Raw genomic sequence first — 21109 nt, 5'->3', positions numbered from 1 at the left:
TAGCCCAGGCTAAGACCCCTTATCTTGGCTGAAGAGGTTGCTTTTCCACTCAGATTCCCACAGCCAATAACTAAATTGATGGTGAGATTGGAACAGCACAAATTTTATTCAATGACCAAAGAATGGAGAAGCGAGAGCTTAGTTCAAAAATCAACTTCTCAACACAATTTGGGTCAAGGTAAAAGCAAGGAAATTAAATCAAGAGAGGGAGGAATATTCATGACTTATCTGAGAACAAAGGTATGGTTTGGACCTGAAGGGCAACACTCATTTTTAGTCCTTGTGTGGATTGTTGTCATAACCATTGTCAGCTTTCACTGCATGGGTGAGGATGCCATTTAGCATACTAATATATTACAGCGAATGCATAAATGAGGCTCAGGGTCTAGGGGAGGTTAGGTTTTTCACCATTTTGGGCCTGAAAGTGAAAGTTAGTCACACAGTCTTGTCCAACTCTTTGCGATCCCTTGAAATGTAGCCCACTAGGTCCTCTGTCGGTGGAAATCCCCAGGCAAGAGTACTGGAGTGGGTTGCCGTTTCCTTCTCCAATTTTGGGCCTAGCTAGTTCTAGCCAGTTTTTATTTTTCTCTGTAACTTCCTCCTTTGATCCTGAGACTCAGACAAAAGCAGGAAGTGAAAGTGAAAGAGTTAGTCACTCAGTTGTGTCCAACTCTTCGTGACCCCACAGACTGTAGCCTGCCAGGCTCTTCTCTCCATGGGATTCACCAGGCAAGGATACTGGAGTGGATAGCTAAAATAAATATGATTGTCACCTGCCTGAAGTCCCAATTTCTCACACCCTGGTAAAGACCAGATAAAACTAATGATGCAGTTGGGGATACACAGACCAAAGAGCAGGAGAAGGAGAATAATTGTAAGGGGTCCCAAGAATGGCAGAAGCCCAGGAAGCTGAGATTGCCCTTTTGATACTGTCCCACCCAAATTTGTTCCATCAGAGCCCTTCTTGTTCTGAGTATTTGATCAAGCGACTTTCTCTTCATTGAATTTTTATTGGAGTACAGTTGATTTACAATGTTGTATTAGTTTCTGCTCTACAGCAAAGTGAATCTGTTACACATATACAAATATACACTCTTTTTTAGATTCTTTTCCTATGTAGGCCATTACAAAGTATAGAATAGAGTTCTCTGTGCTGTACAGTAGGTCCTTCTTAGTTATCTGTTTTATATATTATAGTGTGTGTACATCAATCCCAGTGTCCCAATTTGTCCCTCCTCTCACCCCCTGGTAACCATAGGGTTGTTGTTTTTTTTTTTTCCTACATCTGTGACTCTAAGTCTATTTTGTAAAGAGTTCATTTGTAGCCTTTACTTACATTCCACGTATAAGCGATGTCATATGATATTCCTCCTTGTCTGCAAGCAGCCTTCTCTAACAGTCAGGTTGTACTGTCTTCTATTTGACCACTCACGTTAACACAGAAACAACAGGAAATAATTGCAAGGGCAGGAATTCCTCCCTGATCAGCCAGCAGGTAATCAGGAGCTATGCAGTGGTGAAGTGTCATGCAGACCAGAGGCCCAGTGAAGATTTCATCTTTCTAAAGTTAGAGCCAAGTTCTTTAGTTGCCCAGGCCAATGTTCAAGTGCCTTTTTTTTTTTTTTAATAGTCTTGGCTTTATAAATTGCTTCTTGTGGTAGGCTCACCAAGGATGCTACAGGGGCGACAACTCCTTCCATTACCAGTCCAGTCCAGCTGCCTCCTGACTAGATGAATGGCTCCATTTAGATGGGAGGTGGGGTGAGTGTAATTAAAATCTGAATGTGACCTGAATCAGGGTGTACGCCTTGTATAGCCCAGTATTCACTAGTAGAGTTTTCTTGGAGACAGTTAGTGGCCCAATGTGGGTGATCCTTGCCCGAGGGGCCTTGAGGACCCTCAGGGGCACACTGTCTTTAGGTTTTTTTGAGTCATGTTTAGACTAATGGTGGTGCCCTTCCATCCAGGATACTGCCTCCATAGACCAGACCCCCCCAGGTCTGGTATGATCCTCTTCCCAGAGCCCTTGGGCATGGTCAATCTACAGTCAGCTATGCCTGGAGGTGGAGGGCTCATCAGAAAGATTGGGCCCCAAGAAAACAGTGGTTTGACTAACACATACGCCTTTGCTGGGGTTGGATGGCAATGAGGGTAACCTTGATATCCCTGGGCAGAAGCCTGGGCATGAAGGAACTGTAGTTTGGTGATGTTCTCAGCTGTTAGTGGAGTTTCCTGGAAGTTTAGGGGGCTATATTTATTCCCTGACCGAGGCTGAAGGTGGCAGATCCCACAGTCAGTAAAATTTCAGCCCTTATGAAAGTCTTGTGTTACATTTCAAAAGAAATTAATCTGCTAGGAAGTGATAATGAAACATGAAACCTGAGTTCTCTTCACAGAACCAAAGAATGAATTGCGGGAACTCGCAAACACAGAGGCAAGGTTTATTTTAGAAGATAGAGATACAAAGTCCTCAGCATAGACTCTGAGAGGGAGTGAAGGGCCCCCAAAAGGCAAGGATTATAGCAGTTTTATATCTTTACTAGTATTGATCTGTACATTTTTGGTTAACTCATGACTTTACTATGCGTCATTTTTGACCAATTAATTTAAACATCACAGTGTCCAGTTTGTCACTTTTATGACTTTCTTGGATCCCCCAGTTTCTCAGTTTCTCTTGACATTGCAATGCCATCCCTTGACCCTTTCTCAAGACCCCAGACCATTATTTAGGGACCAAAAAGTATGGTTTAAGAGCTAATGGTCTTTTTGGAGTTAGATTTTTTTTTTTTTTCCCTTGATAAACTGGACAGCAGTTAATGATTGTCTTGTCCTGGGTCTGAATGCTTTATGACCTTCCAGACCAGGGAGGCATTCCTCTGAATGACTGGAAATTGGAACAAAGAGTAAGATGCTTACTTGAGAAGAGAAAAATTGAAACTAAAAAAGGAATTAAAAATTGAAATTAAAATAAGTCTTACACTGCCTAGCAATTTCTGCTTTAATTATAGGGAGGACTATAAGAAAAATCTCAAGTATGAATTTTAGTTGGAAATATGTTACTCATCTTTAGGACATCTTCAGAAGGTCGGGGTCAGAAAGAGGCTCATGTGAGGGGAGCCTGACGGGGCTGTAAGGAGGTCAGGGTCCAGAGCCTGTTGGACTCAGGGTGATTGATGTATTGTAATGTGATCCCCTGTAAAATTTCCTTTGTGTTGTTAGCTGAACTAAGGAGGTCTTGAGACCACAAGGTTGCAACTTATGTGAATATGACTGGAGGCATTCTTGAGTCTGATAGGCTTCCCTGGTAGCTCAATGGTAAAGAACTTATCTGCCAGTGCAGGAGACACGGGTTCAGTTCCTGAGCCAAGAAGATCCCCTGGAGGAGGAAATGGCAACCCACTCCAGTATCTTTGACTGGGAAATCTTATGGATAGAGGAGCCTGGAGGGCCGCAGTCCATGGGGTCACAAAACCAGTCAGACACGACTTAGCCACTAAATAACAACAGCAAAATCCTTGAGTCTGATACAGTTCAGAAAATTTAAGTGCTTGGTAATACAGGAATGTATCTACGGCCTTATCCACAATGGCCATTCAGCTCTGTGCTCCTGAACCAAGGTAACTTTATTTTGATTTTTAAATGTATTTTTCTTAATAATTAAAGTAGATGTACAATGTATGTTCAGTAGACCACAAACAGAGTATTTTAGTTAAGTTATAGTGTGTGTAAGCCAAAGAGACTTACTGACACCCTGATATATGTGTTTATGTGTTTGTAAGCATGTGTCTAATTTTCTCCCTGCGTCTTTGTATGTTTAAAATGTAGACTTTTTTTTAACAATGTCCATGAATGTAGGATTCTAATTAGACAAAGATGTGTAATTTGGATATATGTAACTGTCTTTTTAATTTTTAACAGGTGGCTAAACCCCTTGTTTAAAATTGGTCACAAACGGAAATTAGAAGCAAATGACATGTACTCGGTGCTTCCAGAAGATCGCTCCCAGCACCTTGGAGAAGAACTGCAAGGGTGAGCACGGCAGGAGGGAGAAGGGGAGGGAGAGTGAGAATTTCCACGTGGGGCTAGAGGTGTGGGCAAAGCTCTGCCTTCCTCTGGGGTCTTCTGAGCCTCCTTCCCTGACACTGAACCCTCACCCCTTCATGCTGACCCCAGGCTTAGCCCACTTTGGAGGCTGGGGGAGCCTGTGTTCCCTGTGTGAGTGGACGTGGAGGGAGCCCTCAGCCATGGCCCTGGAGACCTAGCTCTGGCCCCAGAGGTAGGGTCCCTGGAGGACAGTGTCTGCCCTTCTGAGCTGCTCATGACCTGTGAGTCCAGCAAAGCTTAGCAGGAACTTGTTTCTATAATCTGGGACTTTTCTCTGAAGACCTGGTCTGGTGCTTTTCCTGGTGCTTCAGAGTCTGCACTGCTCATTTTTCAGGAGCCCTGCGAGCATTTAGCCAGCATCTATGGGGCCCCTCAGAGCGCCCTGTAGTGAAGGCTCATCTTCTGCTCTGTCCCCTCCCCTGTTTTCTATGGCAGGGCTGGTCTTCACGGTGCTTTGTTTCTCTCTGCAGGTACTGGGATCAGGAAGTGTTGAGAGCCCGGAAAGATGTGCGGGAGCCTTCTTTAGTGAAAGCAATCGTAAAGTGTTACGGGAAATCCTACTTAGTTTTGGGAATGTTAACATTTCTTGAGGTAAAAGCTTTTCCATACCCTGCTTTGCTTTTCAGTGTACATGGGTCAGTCCTGAGATGGATGGACTGAGGCGGGGAGAGGACAGGGGTTTGAGGTCTAAGGGTAAATAAATCTCATCTAGGAATCATGATGTAGATCGGTGGTTGTATTTATCTTTAGTATAGACAGATTCTTAAAGGACTTGACCTCTGGAGATTACTATTTTTCTTTTAACTGATTAAAATATAGTGTAATGGGAAGATAGCACCAGAAAGGAAAGGTATTTTATATCATGTTAGGATGTTCTTGATGCTGAATATAAATGCTGAGTGACCCTAGACCAAAAGAATATCTTACAACCTCAGGGAATATGTGTCCTGTGGTTTGGAGGAAGTAAGCTTCAGAGGACAGAGACGAGAAGATGGCAACAAATGTAACAGATTCCAAAACAAAGGCCAGAAGTGGAGTTTTAATAAAGTATTTGGACAGTAATTTGAAGTAAAGGGTTTATGTAGCAACAACAGAACTATGTTCAACAACATGGAACTGAACATTATTTTTCATACAAAGTTAAAAGCACATTATATTTCTTTCCTGACCACTTGCCCAGTCCCAATATCTTTGAGAGAGACAAGCTTCATCACAATGATTTCATCTGATTGATGACTGTCATTTATAACTTTATTGCTGCTTCTGTCTCCGGTATTCCTTTGGAAAAGGTGTATGGATTCATTACATATTCTAATGTATTGCCTATAGATGGTAAGATAAAGTCAAACATGTATCTGCTGATACTTTTTAAATTGGCCTGTCCTTATACTTAGAAATGTCTCTTAACAGTAGGCTTCCCTGGTGCTCAGAAGAATCTGCCTGTAATGCAGGAGACCCATGTTCAATCCCTGGGTCAGGAAGATACCCTGAAGAAGGAAATGGCAGTCCACTCCAGTATTCTTTCCTGGAGAAGTCCATGAACAGAGGAGCCTGGCACGCTCCAGTCCAGGGGGCCGCAAAGAGTTGGACACGACTGACCAGTTATTACTCACTCAAACTTGGAGTCGAGTCCAGAATAATGTAAGACATTTTAGAGGTGCTCAGCAAGTAATTGTTGGCTTTCCCAGGTCACATCTGATCAGTGCTTTCTAAGAAAGGATCATCCCCTTTCTGTGGAACAGAACCTGGGGCCTTGCATCTGGGCTGGAGCTGCCAGAGCTCACAGAGCTCTTCCCTGGGGTGTCCCTGGCACACCCTTCCCTAGGGTGCCCCCTCCCCATAGGCCAGGTCATCCAGGCCAGACCCCTTCATGCGGAGGAGCTTCAACTTCACCATGAATTCTGTGCACCCTCCATGCTGGTTTCCATCCTGGCTGTGGGGGTGGTTTGCTGGTTGAAGGGGGATCCTGGTAGCCTGGCATTGGCAGAGGGTGGAGGAGGGGATGGGCAGGGAAAATTAAAGGCAGAAAGTTGTGAGGTCAGTGACCTCCATGACCCTGAAGATCCTGGGTCAAGACCTCCCAGAGGACAGTCCGCCTGGGGACACAGTGCTGTCAGCCCTCTGTTCTGGCTGAGCCTGCTGGTGGTCTGCTGCAGACCCCCTGCGTGGCTCGTGGTCTCCGTGGTCCCTTAGCGCTGCCTTAGGTACACGGGCGGGCTGTGAGTGTGTGAGAGCAGGAGGGATGGAAGATGCAGCTGCTGTGAAAGGGGGTTTTAGGTGGAGAAGGTATGAGCTGTCATCAGTCCATTGTGTTGGGGTGAGGTGGGTGGGCCAGGTGGTTTACAGGTGGGCAGTGTGGCTCTTGTTTAAAGGCTGTGCTGTACTGAAGGGCACTGTGGGCAGTGGGCAGCTGAGAAGGTGAAGTCCGCCCCATACAATTGGAAAGATGGAGAATCTGTCACCTCCCAGGGGATTGGGTGGTCCTGGGGGATGGAGTTCTCACTGACGTCAGGAGAGGATTGGCGATTGTGCCAGAGGGTGGACAGCTATGTGGGGCAGAGTGCCACCTTAGACAGGGCTCTGACCACCTAGATGCTGCAGTGCCTTGTGAAGGACAGCGGGTGGGAGAGGGAGCAGGAGCCCGTCAGGCTGTCCCAGCCCTTCTTTGTCCCATGTGCAGCTGTCCCGGTGATGGTATTTCCACATAGTCACAGTAAGTCTCTGCTTGAAATACACAGGTGGCAAGCTGGTGTGGCCTGTTTGTGCAGAATTTCCTGACCTCACACAGCAGAGCTCTCATGAATTCTGCTTATCAGGAAACCCTGGGGCCTCGGTGTGTGCCTGTGGCTCTTGCCAGGTGCCTGGTTGGGTGAGCGGCCTCATGGTTTAATGTTGGATCATATCAGGAGCAGGTCTCTCTCTGCTGTCCCTGGTTCTCTAGTTTCTCTTTGGTACCAGATGCTAAAGAAGCTTAAAGTCAAGTGGATCTCAAAGCATAGCCCATGTGTCTGGGTTTGAACTGAGCTGCTTGTTTTTCCTGCTGCCCTAGGCTGTTGGCTCCTTGGGTGGGGTCACTAAGCCCCGATGGATCCCATCCTAATATGAGCTTTGGTTCTTGGATGTGGCAGCTCATGGGAGAAGCAGACATAGAGGGAGAGGCTGCAGGATCTGGGGTCTTCCTGAGAGTGAATCTGCCCCACTGTGGTGCTGGGAGTGTTGGTTTCAAAGTTGACCAGCCTCTGGAATATATCCTGCCAAAAGTGAAAGTGTTAGTCGCTCAGTTGTGTCCAGCTCTTTACTACCCCATGGACTGTAGCCCGCCAGGGTCCTCTGCCCATGGAATTCTCCAGGCAAGAATACTGGAGTGGGTTGCTGTTTCCTTCTCCAGAAGATCTTCCTGACCTGGGGATCAAATCCAAGTTTCCTGTATTAGAGGCAGACTGTTTACCATCTGAGCCACCTGAGGGTCCAGAAGGGTCCCTGGGGGCTGCATAAAGTGCAAGTGGTAGAGCTCTGGACTCTTTTAGGATATTGGTTGTTGAGTGGTCATGGTGGAGAAGTGGGGAGTAGGGGACCATAAATGTAAGTGTTCATCTGTGTAGTAGTACTGCTAGTACTAGTAGCAGTGCTATTTAGCTAAATAATTGCTTTTATGAAGCAACTTCCCATGTTGTGATCTATCTGTACTGCTTGTTGGTCTTTGTATTTTAGACAGTGGAAAATGTAAACTCAATCCAGAAGTCTCTAAAACACAAACGTGTTTCCTTGGTGACCTCCAGCCCTCTTTCAATTCCTTGGGTAGACAGAACACCCCGTGGATCATCCATGATCCCAAGCAGTGTGCTCTTTCCACTCTCAGCACGAGCAGGGCCTCCCAGGTACTCCTGGCAGCACCAGTTGGAAAAAGCGGGGTGATGTCAGTCCAAGGTGAGGCTTTTAGGTTTTAGGATTTTGAGATATGAAAATCTCTGTCCTATGAGAAGTGAGGAGTATCTCTACTGCCCAGGGAAACAGGTAGCAGGCTGTGGAGCCCTTGCAGGTCACCCCTAATTCAAACAGAACAGCCAGCAAGTTCCCAGAACCCCTGGCCCCTGTGTGCACCTCCATGGGGACCACAGGTGGGGAGGACAGGTCTCCGCCTGCCCGGGGCCCTCAGGGTGGAGAGGAGGAGCCTAAAGCCTCTGCCTGGGCCTGAGTCACAGAGACCACCTCCCCAGGTCATCAGCGCTTCTCTCTGAGAGGTGAGGTCTCCACCTGCTGGTGTGTAAGTGGGGTGACCTCAGAGAGCCAGAGTGGGTTCACCCAGTCCCTTCCCCTGAGAGGGGAGTTGTGGCCGGGAGTTATGTCCTCTTCCCAGGACCCTAAGAAGTGGCCTGGTCTTTTCTGGTCACTTGTCCTTTGTCTGAATCCACTTTTACTGGTGGTCTCTGGTCCAGGTGGAGGCCGTGGGAAGCCCATGTGTGTGTAAACCTTCACTCTGGAACTCAGCTGATGGGCAGGTAGTAAACAGGATCCTCTGCGTCCCACCGTGGGCTCTGTGCCTCAACTCACGGCTGGTTCCCAAGGAGCTGAGTGGGCTTTGCATTTATTTCCCAGCCCTTTCTTCTATGTGTCCCTCACTTTGCTCAACCCAGGAGGCTGAGGAGTGGCTGCTGGTGGCAGAGATACTGTGGGCTGAGAGCAACCACTGAGGACCACACAGCAGGGAGAGGAGGAGGGGGTCAATGAGCCAAGCAGAGAGGGACCTGCAGAGCAGACCTGCTGTGTGCGCCCTGCTGGTTCCTGAGAGCATCGCATTAGCCATTAGGTGTTAGTAATATCCACAGTGATGACCTTGAGTTATAAATGAAGCTGATGATTTCAAAATGATGATTTTCATTTTCTTTTCTTTTTCTAAGTATATGTAAGTTTTTATTGCAAAATTAAAAAATTTTTAAATTGAAGTATGATCAGTTTATAATGTTTTATTAGTTTCTGGTATACATCATTAGTGATTTAATATTTGATACAGTATATAGTAAATTTAGTTACCAACTGTCACCATAATAATTTATTCCAGTATTATTGAGTATATTTCCCATGTTATATATTATAATCTTGTGATTTATTTTTAAATATTTTATTTATTTATCTTTTCTCCCAATCCCCTTTTATTTATTTGATAAATTGGTGTCTGTACCTCTTAAGTTTCCTCATCTGTTTCACTTGTTCACTTCACTCCCCTCAATCCATTTTCTCTAAGTAGTCAGGGTGATAGTTGTCTCTTTTTTAAAAGACTGCATTCATAATGGTTAAAATTTTAGCAATCTGCTTAGAAGTGAAACTTTAATTATAGTGTGGAAAATTTGGCTTTTACCCATGATTTTTCTCAAGAGTTCTTGTTCTACTATGATCACTTGTAAGCTGCAATGAGTTTTCCAAGCCCTTTGCCAAACCAGCCTTTCCATTATGAATAGAGTAAGTCTTTGCCCTGGACTTCTGTTAATAAAAATCTTCAAGTGATTTCAGAGCACTTTGAGCTGTTGCAGCTCATTTAGTTGTCCCAGGATTCCTCCGAGGGAGGCAAGGCGGGAATTTCCATAGATAAGGACCTGGAGATGCCGGAGGATACTTGATGGGCTTAGAATCTTGTGACTTGCAGGTGGCCGACCTGGTTTCCGAAGCACAGCTTTCTGATTCCTAGACCGGTGCTCTCTGCATCATGTCCTGAAGCTTCCTCTCCTCCCACAGCCTCATTCTTCTTGCTATTTTGCATATGTATCAGAAATATACATGTTAATAAACTTCTGTTTGATTTTCTCCTGTTATTCTGTCATTTATTATAGGGATCCTCAGCTAAGAACTCAGAAGGGTAAAGGGAAATAAGCCCCTATGTCACGCTAAGTCAGCTTCAATAATTGCCATAATGAGCAGTCTTAATTCATCCGAAACTCACTCTCACTTCCGTAGATTACTTTAAAGCAGTTCCAAGACATCATATTATTTTTATCCATAAATAGTTTAGTATGTATCTTTAAAAGATGTGGAATCTCCCCACACTAAACATATTTAGCATAAACATTATTATTATTATGATGCATAAATATTAACTTCAATGTCATTAATATCTAGCCAGTGCTCACAGTTGTCTTGTTCCCCTCTTGCTGTCAGAAGCAGTGTTAAATAAGGTACTTTTGGCTGACATAGGTTATACAGATTGCTTTTCTGTTCCCCTCCACCCCGTGCCTCTAGGTTGTTTGTCCTGTAGAGATTCCCACAGCCTGGATTTAGCTGATCGCTTCTCCCCCTGTGTCAATTAACATGTTCCTCTGGCACCTTAGGTTGGTGTTTAGGTCTAGAAGTTTGATGTAACTCCTTTGGATTCCCTTCCCCCCTTTTGTCTATGTAGGAGGTAGGGTTGCATATCTCCCTTATAAGCTACATAACATTTTGTGTGTGTGAGGGGGGGGTGGTATGGGTGTGTGTGTAATGTTAGGAGCTATTCATGATCCTTTCTCAAAGTCCATTAATTCATTAAGGGTTGCAAAATGGGGATGTTCTAAGCTCTTTGATTAACCCTGAAATATAGTATTTATAGGGAGAATAGGAGAAAATGATTTTTTTACTTTTTAAAACCCGTTTTCAAAATGATAAGTTGGTTTTCCTCTGGGGCTAGTGAGTTTTTATTGTTTGTTTGGTTTGGTTTTGTGAATGTCAGTTTGAGCTCATGGATTTCAGCATTTCTGATCTGCTTCAGTCCATTTCATTTGTTATGCTTGTGCCAGCATTTGGCCATCTTTGGGCAGTGGGGGTCTATTCAGGTTGGGTCCTAAGTATTTTGCACATCTGTAGAAGTCTTTGCTAGTTTTTTTTTTAAATGTCTTTTTTTGTTTTGTTTTTTGGTTTCTGGTGTGACAGGATGTTTTTATCTCATTTTGTACAGCATTTGCTCAGCCCTGGAGTCATCCATTTCTCCAAGCAGCCCTGTCTTCTTTTAGTGTGAAATGGTATTTATAGACCATAGTCTGGTTGCTAGAGGAGCTTGCTGCTCTTAATTGTTTTTCTTGGCTTTTTCATTAGACAAAGTTAGAATACATTTTTTTAAGGTAAACAAATATGTTTATATGGGTGTTTCCAATCCAATTCAGATGCAGGACACTAGTGTTTTTACTTCATCTTATTGTGCTTCAGTTCAGTTCAGTCACTCAGTCATGTCAGACTCTGAAACTCCATGAACCGCAGCATGCCAGGCCTCCCTGTCCATAACCAACTCCCGGAGTGTATTCAAACTCATGTCCATTGAGTCAGTGGTGCCATTCAACCATCTCATCCTCTGTCATCCCTTCTCCTCCTGCCTTCAATCTTTCCCAGCATCAGGGTCTTTTCAAATGAGCCAGTTCTTCGCATCAGGTGGCCGAAGTATTGGAGTTTCAGCTTCAACATCAGTCCTTCCATTGAACACCCAGGACTGATCTCTTTTAGGATGGACTGGATGGATCTCCTTGCAGTCCAAGGGACTCTCAAGAGTCTTATCCAACACCACAGCTCAAAAGCATCAAATCTTCTGCACTCAGCTTTCTTTATAGTTCAACTCTGACATCCATACATGACTACTGGAAAAACCATAGCCTTGACTAGACAGACCTTTGTTGACAAAGTAATGTCTCTGCTTTTTAATATGCTGTCTAGGTTGATCATAACTTTCCTTCCAAGGAGTAAGTGTCTTTTAATTTCATGGCTGTAATCACCATCTGCAGTGATTTTGCAGCCCATAAAATAAAGTTAGCCACTGTTTCTGCTGTTTCCCCATCTATTTGCCATGAAGTGATGGGACCGGATGCCATGATCTTAGTCTTCTGAATGTTGAGTTTTAAGCCAACTTTTTCTCTGGCCTCTTTCACTTTGATCAAGAGTTTCTTTAGTTGTTCTTTACTTTCTACCATAAGGGTGGTATCATCTGCATATCTGAGGTTATTGATATTTCTTCCAGCAATCTTGATTCCAGCTTGTGCTTCATTCAGCCCAGTGTTTCACATGATATACTCTGAATATAAGTTAAATAAACAGGGTGACAATATATAGCCTTGACGTCCTCCTTTTCCTATTTGGGACCAGTCTGTTTTTCCATGTGCAGTTCTAACTATTGCTTCCTGACCTGCATATAGGTTTCTCAAGAGGCAAGCCAGGTGGTCTGGTATTCTCATTCAGAATTTTCCACAGTTGATTGTTATTGTGCTTACATGTCTCTCTTCTCCCATCATCTATTCTCTTTGTCCAATGTCTAAGCCCAATTCTCAATGATATCAACATAATTATTCATTTGTGTACCTTATAAACTGACTTCTGAAAGCAATTTAATATTTTTATTTTCTTTTGGAGTTCATATTGTGTTCACATGGTTATATCATGCAGAGAATGTGTTTTGAAATTATTTTGTTTCAAATCACTTTTTATAGTTCTTTTTTGTATGGCTCTGCAAACCAACAGGATGGGTATATATATTTAGGTACTTTTATGTAATTTTAATCTAAAATTTTAGGAATTGCTTTTTAAAAAATTTAGTTATCTTGTACTTAGAATTCTGTATAATGTTTTCATGATTCCAAAATCAAGAAAAGGCTACTTAAAGAAGTCTGATATTCTATTTCTCCTCCTTTTATAGATAACTTTCCAGGCTAATTTTGATTCATCTTTTTATATATTTCTTAAATATATATTTTTCTGAACATTTTATTTTTCCAACTGTGCAGAATGAACATTTTCAATTTCAATTCTGTAATCTCTGGACTTTTCTGGAAGTGTGAAATGTGCAATGGAACTCTGGTAAAGTGTTTGTGATCATTGTAATTCCTGCAGATCAGGTCTGCAGCCATTCCAGGCTCAGATGCCGTGACAGTGCAAGAGTGGAGGTTAGCAGATACTTACATGGGGTTAATTTCCGCATCCAGAATCTACAGGGAGAGGAATCTTCTCCACCCTAATCAGTTGAACCTAAACCAGTTTCTGGAGGCTGGGCCTTGGGTGTCAGAGTGCACTTATCCCCTCCCAGGTGATGTTAAGGTGCAGTCAGGATGAAGACCTGTAAGAGATGAGTGAAGGCTAGTATATCTAGAATCCTGATGGTTATGATTTCCGCAGGTTCACTGTTTTTCCTCCTTATCTTTGGATTTTTCTCAACTCTACATTTTGTCACCTTTCACCCAGTTCTAAAGATTCTATTAATTCTTTCTACAAGCCTACTCTTTTCTGCTTATATGTCTCACTCAAGCACTTGGTAAAACTTTGATAGCTTGTTTCTATTTTTGTGTTTCTTTCCCCATGAATGAGATATGGGGAAATTGCATGAGAAATGTTTCAAGTGCATTAACATGGAGAAGGAATTCTACCCACTCAGAAGTTCTAGCATCTAAGCTAACTGTGCAAGAAGTTACCCTAAGAAGCAAAAGGTGGGACCCAATGTCAGGTGCTTTCATGGGGCTGAATACCAAGGACTCTATCAATAAATATCTACCTCAAGCTTCCCTGGCAGTCTACTGGTTAAGACTCCATGTCCCTGGTGCAGATGCCAGGTTTTTTTTTTTAACTAATTTATTTATTTTAATTGGAGACTAGTTGATTTACAATATTGTGGTAGTTTTGCCAAACATCGACATGAATCAGCCTTGGGTATACATGTGTTCCCCCATCCAGAACCCCCCTCCTAGCCCTCCTACCTTCCTCCCTACCCCATCACTCTGGCTTGTCCCGGAGCACCAGCTTTGAGTGCTCTGCTTCATGTGTCAAACTTGCACTGGTCATCTGTTTTACATATGGTAATACATATGTTTCAATGCTGTTTTCTCATATTGTCCCAGCCTCACCTTCTCCCACTAGTCCAAAAGTCTCTTCTTTACATCTGTATATCTTGCTGCTGTCTTGTGTATAGGGTTGTCATTACTGTCTTTCTAAATTCCATATATATTAATATGCATTAATAATACATACAGCATTATATATACATACATATACATACGGCATAATATACAGCATTAATATACTGTACTGGTGTTTCTCTTTCTGACTTACTTCACTCTGTATAATAGACTCCAGTTTCATCCACCTCATTAAAACTGACACAAACGCATTCTTTTTTATAGTTGAGTAATATTCTGTTGTGTATATATACCACAACTTCCTTATCCATTCATCTGCCAATGGACATCTAGGTTGCTTCCATGTCTAGCTATTGTAAACAGTGCTGTAATGAACACCGGGGTACATGTGTCTCTTTCAATTCTGGCTTCCTCAATGTATATACACAGCAGTGGTATTGGTGGGTCGTATGGCAATTCTATTTCCAGTTTTTTAAGGAATCTCCACATTGTTCTTCATAGTAGTTGCCAAGGTTTTTGATCCCTGGTCAGGGAACTAAGATTCCGCATGCCACATTGTATGCCCAAAATAAAAAGTCTGCCTCAGAGACTCAGACTTTCAGATAATCCTGAGTAATTGATGTGGTGGTATTAAATTCAGCTCTTTTAAAGATCCTTTATGATTTCAGATTTGTGGAATTCTTGTGAAAGAATAAAACTATATGCTCAATTGGTTTGTGGAAAGAATATACATGTAGTCACAGATTGATGTCAAAGAGGAAGGGTTTAAGGGGGCAGTGTTTGACCTTGTTCCTGCTTATCAAGAACATTTTAATTTGGTTAGTTTCATGGTTGATAGGAGAAGGCAGTGGCACCTGACTCCAGTACTCTTGCCTGGAAAATCCCATGGACAGAGGAGCCTGGTAGGCTGTAGTCCATGGGGTCGCTAAGAGTCAGACATGACTGAGCGACTTCACTTTCACTTTTCACTTTCATGCACTGGAGAAGGAAATGGCAACCCACTCCAGTGTTCTTGCCTGGAGAATCCCAGGGACGGAGGAGCCTGGTGGGCTGCCGTCTATGGGGTCACACAGAGTCGGACATGACTGAAGTGACTTAGCAGCAGCAGTAGCATGGTTGATAATAAATATTTTCTCAGTTGTTTTATCTCTTATTAGTTGAAGGTGAGAATCGGAAATGTGCAGATGAGAGAATTCCTTGGTGGTGTGTGCTCACACCAGTGTACACGTGTTGGGATTAGGTCCTGGGAATGCTGCTACCCGTGTCTGTGTCCCCAGCCACAGCCACTCATTGCCTCTGAGAGATTCTCCAAGATAAACAGAGTCTTCTGAAATTGGACCTTTCCTTGGGATTCACACCATTATTTGATTTAGAGTTAATACTTGGAACAGAGCATTGACCATATGTAGGAGCTAATCTTCTGGTAGCCGGAAAATCTTTTACCGGTTTGCCTCAGACAGTTTTACCAAATGCCAGAAATGGAAATATTCACAGATTACAAATGCTGCTGCCAGCTATCCTGTTAAATGACTCTTCATCTCTAACCTTTCCTTGTGCGTGGAGGGGATGGATTTACTCAGTGTACCTTTCAGGGCCATAGTCACTTCTGCCCTGTGTGTTCTGGAAGCTTGCAAGAATCATATTTAATATGTGTATTCTTATTCTCTATATGTACTTTGGAGTTTTGTTTTCACAATTTTGTGCTATTCACTATTTTGCTTTCTATTTTTTTGAGATAAATTACTGGAAAATTGTTCTTTGCTTGCTGTTATTTTTCATATGAAGTATGATATCAATTTTCTGTTTTTAATAGTTGCACCTTAGGCCAGAATGGACATTCCTGTATGTTATACTTTTCATCACTTTTCTGAATCACCGTTACTGCCCCTTGCTAGAGGAAAATTTGTGCATTTGTACTCAGTCACTCAGTTATATCTGATTCTTTGTGACCCCAAGGACTGTAGCCCGCCAGGCTCCTCTGTCCTTGGGATTCTCCAGGCAAGAATACTGGAGTGGGTTGCCATTTCCGCCTCTGGAGATCTTCCCAACTTAGGGATCAAAGCTGCATCTCCCGTGTCTCCTGCATCGAGATGAATTCCTTACCATTGAGCCATTGGAGGAAGTCCCAAAATAGTGCTTAAGAATAACAAATGACTTTCCTCCCAAATTATATCAGATCAAAGTAACAGGTCATAACTGAAAATCTTTATTATCTTTTTGAAAATTTCTATTCCAAAGAAAGAAAAATCATTATCAAGAAAAAAAAAGAAAAAAAAGAATTGACAGATGAGTGGAAGGTATGGGCCCTGAACTGGCATTATACCTTAATGAAGCGTTTTGCTAAGCTGTTTTTTTTGTTTTTTTAATTTATTTATTTGTCTGTGCTGGGTCTTAGTTGCCACATGTGGGATCTAGTTCCCTGGCCAGGGATCTAACCGAGGTCCGTTGCATTGGGAATATGGAATCAGCCACCGGACCACCAGGGAAGTCCCACAACTGGGTTATTAAATGGAAAAAAAAAAAAAAACAGTGATAAAAAACACATATGTTTAGGTGGTTGATCTGCCTTTTTGCTGGATTTGTTGCACTTAACCATATTCTCTTTGGTGAGTAATGTTACTCTTATTTCTCCTGTAATTACAAGGATGTTAGGCTCAAGTGGAGAGCTGAGTAAAAGGCAACAGTGATTCCCAAAGAGAACCATAAATTTCAGGAATTTGGGGATGTCGGGTGTTACTGCTGGGCTTCTGGTGCTTTGTGGCTGCAGCACTGGACTGCCCTTGGCGACAGCAGGGCTGGGACTGCCCATGTGCACAGTTTGACATGTTTGCTTCTCTGTGTGAGCCTCCACGTTTCCATCTCAGGAAACTCTATAAAACAGTGTGTTTGACAATCTGCTGTATGAGGGACTCTTCCAAGAGGTCTCTATGCCTCTTGGGATGGACGACAGGACACGGTGGAAATGTATCAGAACTGATCATTTTGCTGTGGTCTGATCATCTTACTTATACTTCTTCAGCTGAATAGTGTTCTCTTTATTCTCTATAGTAGATGAGACTTTCCCTGACTTCATGGAAGAAGAGGCAGTTGGTGCAGCCTGTGAACATGTGTGTGTGTGTGCATGTATGTGTGCGTGTGTGTAGAACAAGACAGGAATGCTGGGGTTTAATGAGAAACCCATATGAGAGGTGGGGACATCTGTTGATAAATATCCTGATCAGGCACTAGTTGGCTAAGAAAATGCTTAGTGTTTTTGTTGTTTGGTGTTATGGATTCTCCTTCCCTTCCTCTTGTATGTGGGTTCCTCAGCTTCAGGTAGATAGAAGAGAGTTATCAAAGCAAACCTGTCAATTGCTTATCCTGTCTGTGTTAGTGAGGCAGGATTGCCAAAAAAAGAATAAGCCCTGTTCCTGAAAGACTCTCAAACTTTTAACATTTTGTCTTTTATGAAGTCTTTGGAGGAAATGATGTTTAGGGTAGAGATGTTTACTTTAGGTGACTTGGATTCATTGAATAGTTTTCCTTGGTGGTGAAGGAAGGGAACCTGGGGAAAAGGGGACCTTCAGGGGGTGACTAGAGAGAGGAAGTAGGTTGTGGGGTGGAGTGGCTGTTTGGGAGGGTAGGTAGGTGTTGCTGTTTCTTTGCCTTTTTCTTTGGGAAAGAAACTTGCTTTCCCTAAGTCTTACTCAGGGTGGAAGCCTCAGTGCACCTTGTGTCAATTGGTTTAGCCTTGGGGAAGAGATGATTTGGAACATTTCTTCCAAACCACCAAGTGCAGTGGATGGTGAATGGAGAACCATGGAAGACATAATTTTTTAGCTTGGCCTCCAGCATGTTTAATTTTTTACTCCAAGGAACATTCCAACTTCTAGAGGGTAGAGACATAGTGAGGCAGTGCTCCCGGGAGCTGAGCGCCTGCAGAGCTGCCAAGCCTGGTTTCTTTGTGGTGTTCCAACTGAAGCTGGTTTCCTTTCTCTTGATCTACAGACATGTGGAGTTTGGGATGGAAAAGAGTGAGTGTTTGTGCCAGGGTCTCAGTTCATAAAGATTCATGCTAAGAAGGTGATGAAAGCATGTCTCCCAAATGTGAACCAGGTTGACTTTCTATTGGGCTCGAACATTGAGAGTACAGGGGACAGGGGTAGGCTGCCAGCAGGCTAATTCATATGGAAACAGATTGCTTCCTCTTCTTTTGCCACCTTTTTCCGTATTCATCTTAAGGCTCCCTTGTATTGTGCCAAATGACTTCTAAAGCACTGGTTGTGATATTTATACTGAGTATCCACAGTGTATTAGGCATGAGGTACTAAGGCTTTACTTACTATCTTTGAATGTAAAATTTTGCCATAAGGTTAAAACTTGCCTGCTTATCTTACAGAAGATAGTGGATCTGCATATTTTTCTTTTAAATTAGCCATGAATGTAGCATTTTGTCAAAATGTATTTTTAATCTGCTAAAGTAAATCTTGGATTAAGAAAAACTTACATTTTTAATTAAGACTTTTTTCTTTTCTTTTAGGAAGGCACCAGAGTAGTTCAACCTATATTTTTGGGGAAAATGATTAGTTATGTTGAAAACTATGATCCCACTGATTCTGCCACTTTGCCTGAAGCTTACGGCTACGCGACAGGGCTGAGTTCCTGCGTGCTCGTGTGGGCCGTTCTGCACCACTTGTACTTCTATCACATTCAGCGCGTGGGAATGAGGCTGAGAGTAGCCGTGTGCCACATGATCTACTGCAAGGTGAGTGTCACTGTCACTCAGTACCATGGTGTAACCTCCGCTGAATCCTCAGGGACATTTAGGGAAAGTTCTCTGTAAACTAAAAATTATGTAACTGGGCTCGTTTACATCTTCCTAGAGAAGCTTGCTATTTGCATCAAGCCAAGTTTGTTGTTGTTGATGCAAGCTTTACCAGTAAATAATGAAATATTTTCTTTCGAGATCAGCTGTGGGCTACCCTTGACAACTTTTCACCATAGACTGTTGCATAATACCCACTAAATTTGTAGTATTAAATTAATACTAAATTATATTTTTAAATATTAAATTAATATTTAAAAATAAGCATCAAAAGTATCAAACTGATTTTCAGTGTCTTCATGCTTAAATCCCATAGTGCTGTTTATAGAAATTTTTTGTTGTTGTTCATTAAAACCTTAATTTACATCAGATATTTATTTAACAGGGAATGTAGGAGATTGGATCTATAAAACTATATCTAGAAGCAGAGAATGTATTTGAGAAAGGGAATGATTATAATTTTAAAAGACCCATCTAATTATATTCAATATAGTTATGTTAATTAGAGAAAATAGAAAGAGAATTCATGCTAAATATGGACTCACTATATTCTATGGATATAATTGTTGTTAATGATATTAAAGAAAATAGTAGGGTTTTTGAGTTAAAACTTGAAATTTTACACTGTTTCATTCATTCTAGAGAGAATTTGTTGCTCTTCATTTAAGCTGCTTTAATATAATATTTCCTTTTATCTTTAACATGCATCATAGCACTTTTAATTGTAACTGATTTAATGTATTCAGCGATTTTGTATTGACGAATGCCATGAAATTATTTCACAGTTTACCCTGGTGTAAACTAGTATAAAAGGAAGAAGAATTTCAGGTATCTTTACCAAGGGATTGCCACAGATATGTAAGTGTCAAGAGCTGAAGGGTTGTGTTTAAATTTGATTTTGGCTATCTCTTTGCCTCAGACTGTTTGCTTTAAAAAAAATCCTTATTTGACTGCATTGTAGCCTTGAAATTTTCCAAGAGAGTAGACCTGCAATGTTCTCACCACACGTGTAAAATAAGATAACTATATTAGGTAGTGGATACTTTAAGTGGTTTTACTATAGTAATCATTTCCCAATGTGTATTTATATAAAAGCATCATGTGGTAACCTTAAACATATGAAATTTTTATTAATAAATATAGCCCTCATTGAAAGATAAAGCCAAACAGCTTAAATTGAAAATATTTCTTCTTTAACCTGGTTGTTACTTATCTAGAGCTTCCATTTCTTCAGAATACTTCTGTCAGCAGAAAGTGAGATGTCATCTCATCTTTCCTTGAGCAGAGTCGTATACATTTCAGGACTGTGTGAACCTGGAGACCTGGCATCTCACTGTCTTGTTTGGTAGCAGCATCTGAGTTGGTTCCCTTCTGGGTGATGTGGAAATCCCAGCAGTGCCCACACATTCCAGTCAGGGTCTTCATTGCCATGTATCATCATCTTTGTTATTCTGTTGCATCTTTAACCATTTAGGAGATGGATACTCAGATTTCCCCACAAACTGTCTAAATGTTTGTTTTTTCAGATCATGCCTAACTCTCATGTGAGTGTTAGTCTCTTTGTGACCCCCTGGACCATAGGCTGTCAGGCTCCTCTGTACATGGGTTTCTCCAGGCAAGAATACTGGAGTGGGTTGCCATTTCCTTCTCCATAACTCTCATAATAATCAAGACTGCTTTGTGAAAACTGTAAGTTAGGTGTGAGGTGATTGTTTACTCAAAGTTCACTCTTTGCTGCACAGGTGAGTCATTGCCCACCTGTTTTTCTTCCTCTTCCCTCTAACACTTTGAAATCTTGCCTTTTGGAAATGTGATCTGACCTGGCACATTGGCTTTTGTGAATATAACCATCTCCCAAGATGTTCATTTGCTGGCTTAATTATACCCAAAAGATGGTTCCTACATGAATTCAGAAATTGTGGAGATTACACCATTGACTTAATCTGAAATTTCAGAAACATGGGAAAGACAAATTTCCTTGTGCACAGCCTTGCATCTAGAGTCCTGCTGTTGCAGAAACAAGACACTTCTTTTCAGGTTACAGGTGGACTGATTGCTTAGGGCACAAAAGCTGGTGCTACAGAGCAGCTCTGAAAGGCCTCTCTGAACATTTGTGGTTCATCTTGGGCCCCACCTCCTGATCCATGGTCCTGGTAAGAAACCAGGTCGAGTGTTAGAAATGGAGTGGCTGCTAAGCTCGTAGCCATAGTTTGTCTACACCATGGATTCCAGGCTGGGGCAGGTCTCCAGGGGATCTCTAAGGCTGCACATCTGCCACTCCTAACATGGCCCAATCAGCATTTTCATGCTCTTTTCAGCTGAATTTTGAATGATCCTGTGGGAGGTATCA

At 42.3% G+C, this 21109-nt stretch overlaps 1 protein-coding gene across 1 annotated transcript in view; it reads left to right on the top strand.

Moving 5' to 3' along the window:
• The window catches only part of LOC136144515 (ATP-binding cassette sub-family C member 4-like), a 150191-nt gene that overhangs the window by 2161 nt on the left and 126921 nt on the right, over positions 1-21109 (top strand). The window contains exons 2-4 of the mRNA XM_065902421.1: positions 3919-4029; positions 4575-4695; positions 18475-18699. Of these exons, the coding sequence (XP_065758493.1) occupies positions 3919-4029; positions 4575-4695; positions 18475-18699 (457 nt within the window). The remainder of the gene's footprint in view (positions 1-3918; positions 4030-4574; positions 4696-18474; positions 18700-21109) is intronic.

The sequence above is a fragment of the Muntiacus reevesi genome, chromosome 11, assembly GCF_963930625.1.
Source record: "Muntiacus reevesi chromosome 11, mMunRee1.1, whole genome shotgun sequence".
In the NCBI taxonomy this organism is placed as follows: Eukaryota; Metazoa; Chordata; class Mammalia; order Artiodactyla; family Cervidae; genus Muntiacus; species Muntiacus reevesi.
Note: the sequence above shows the minus strand (reverse complement) of the source record. Positions and strands in the feature narration are given on the sequence as shown.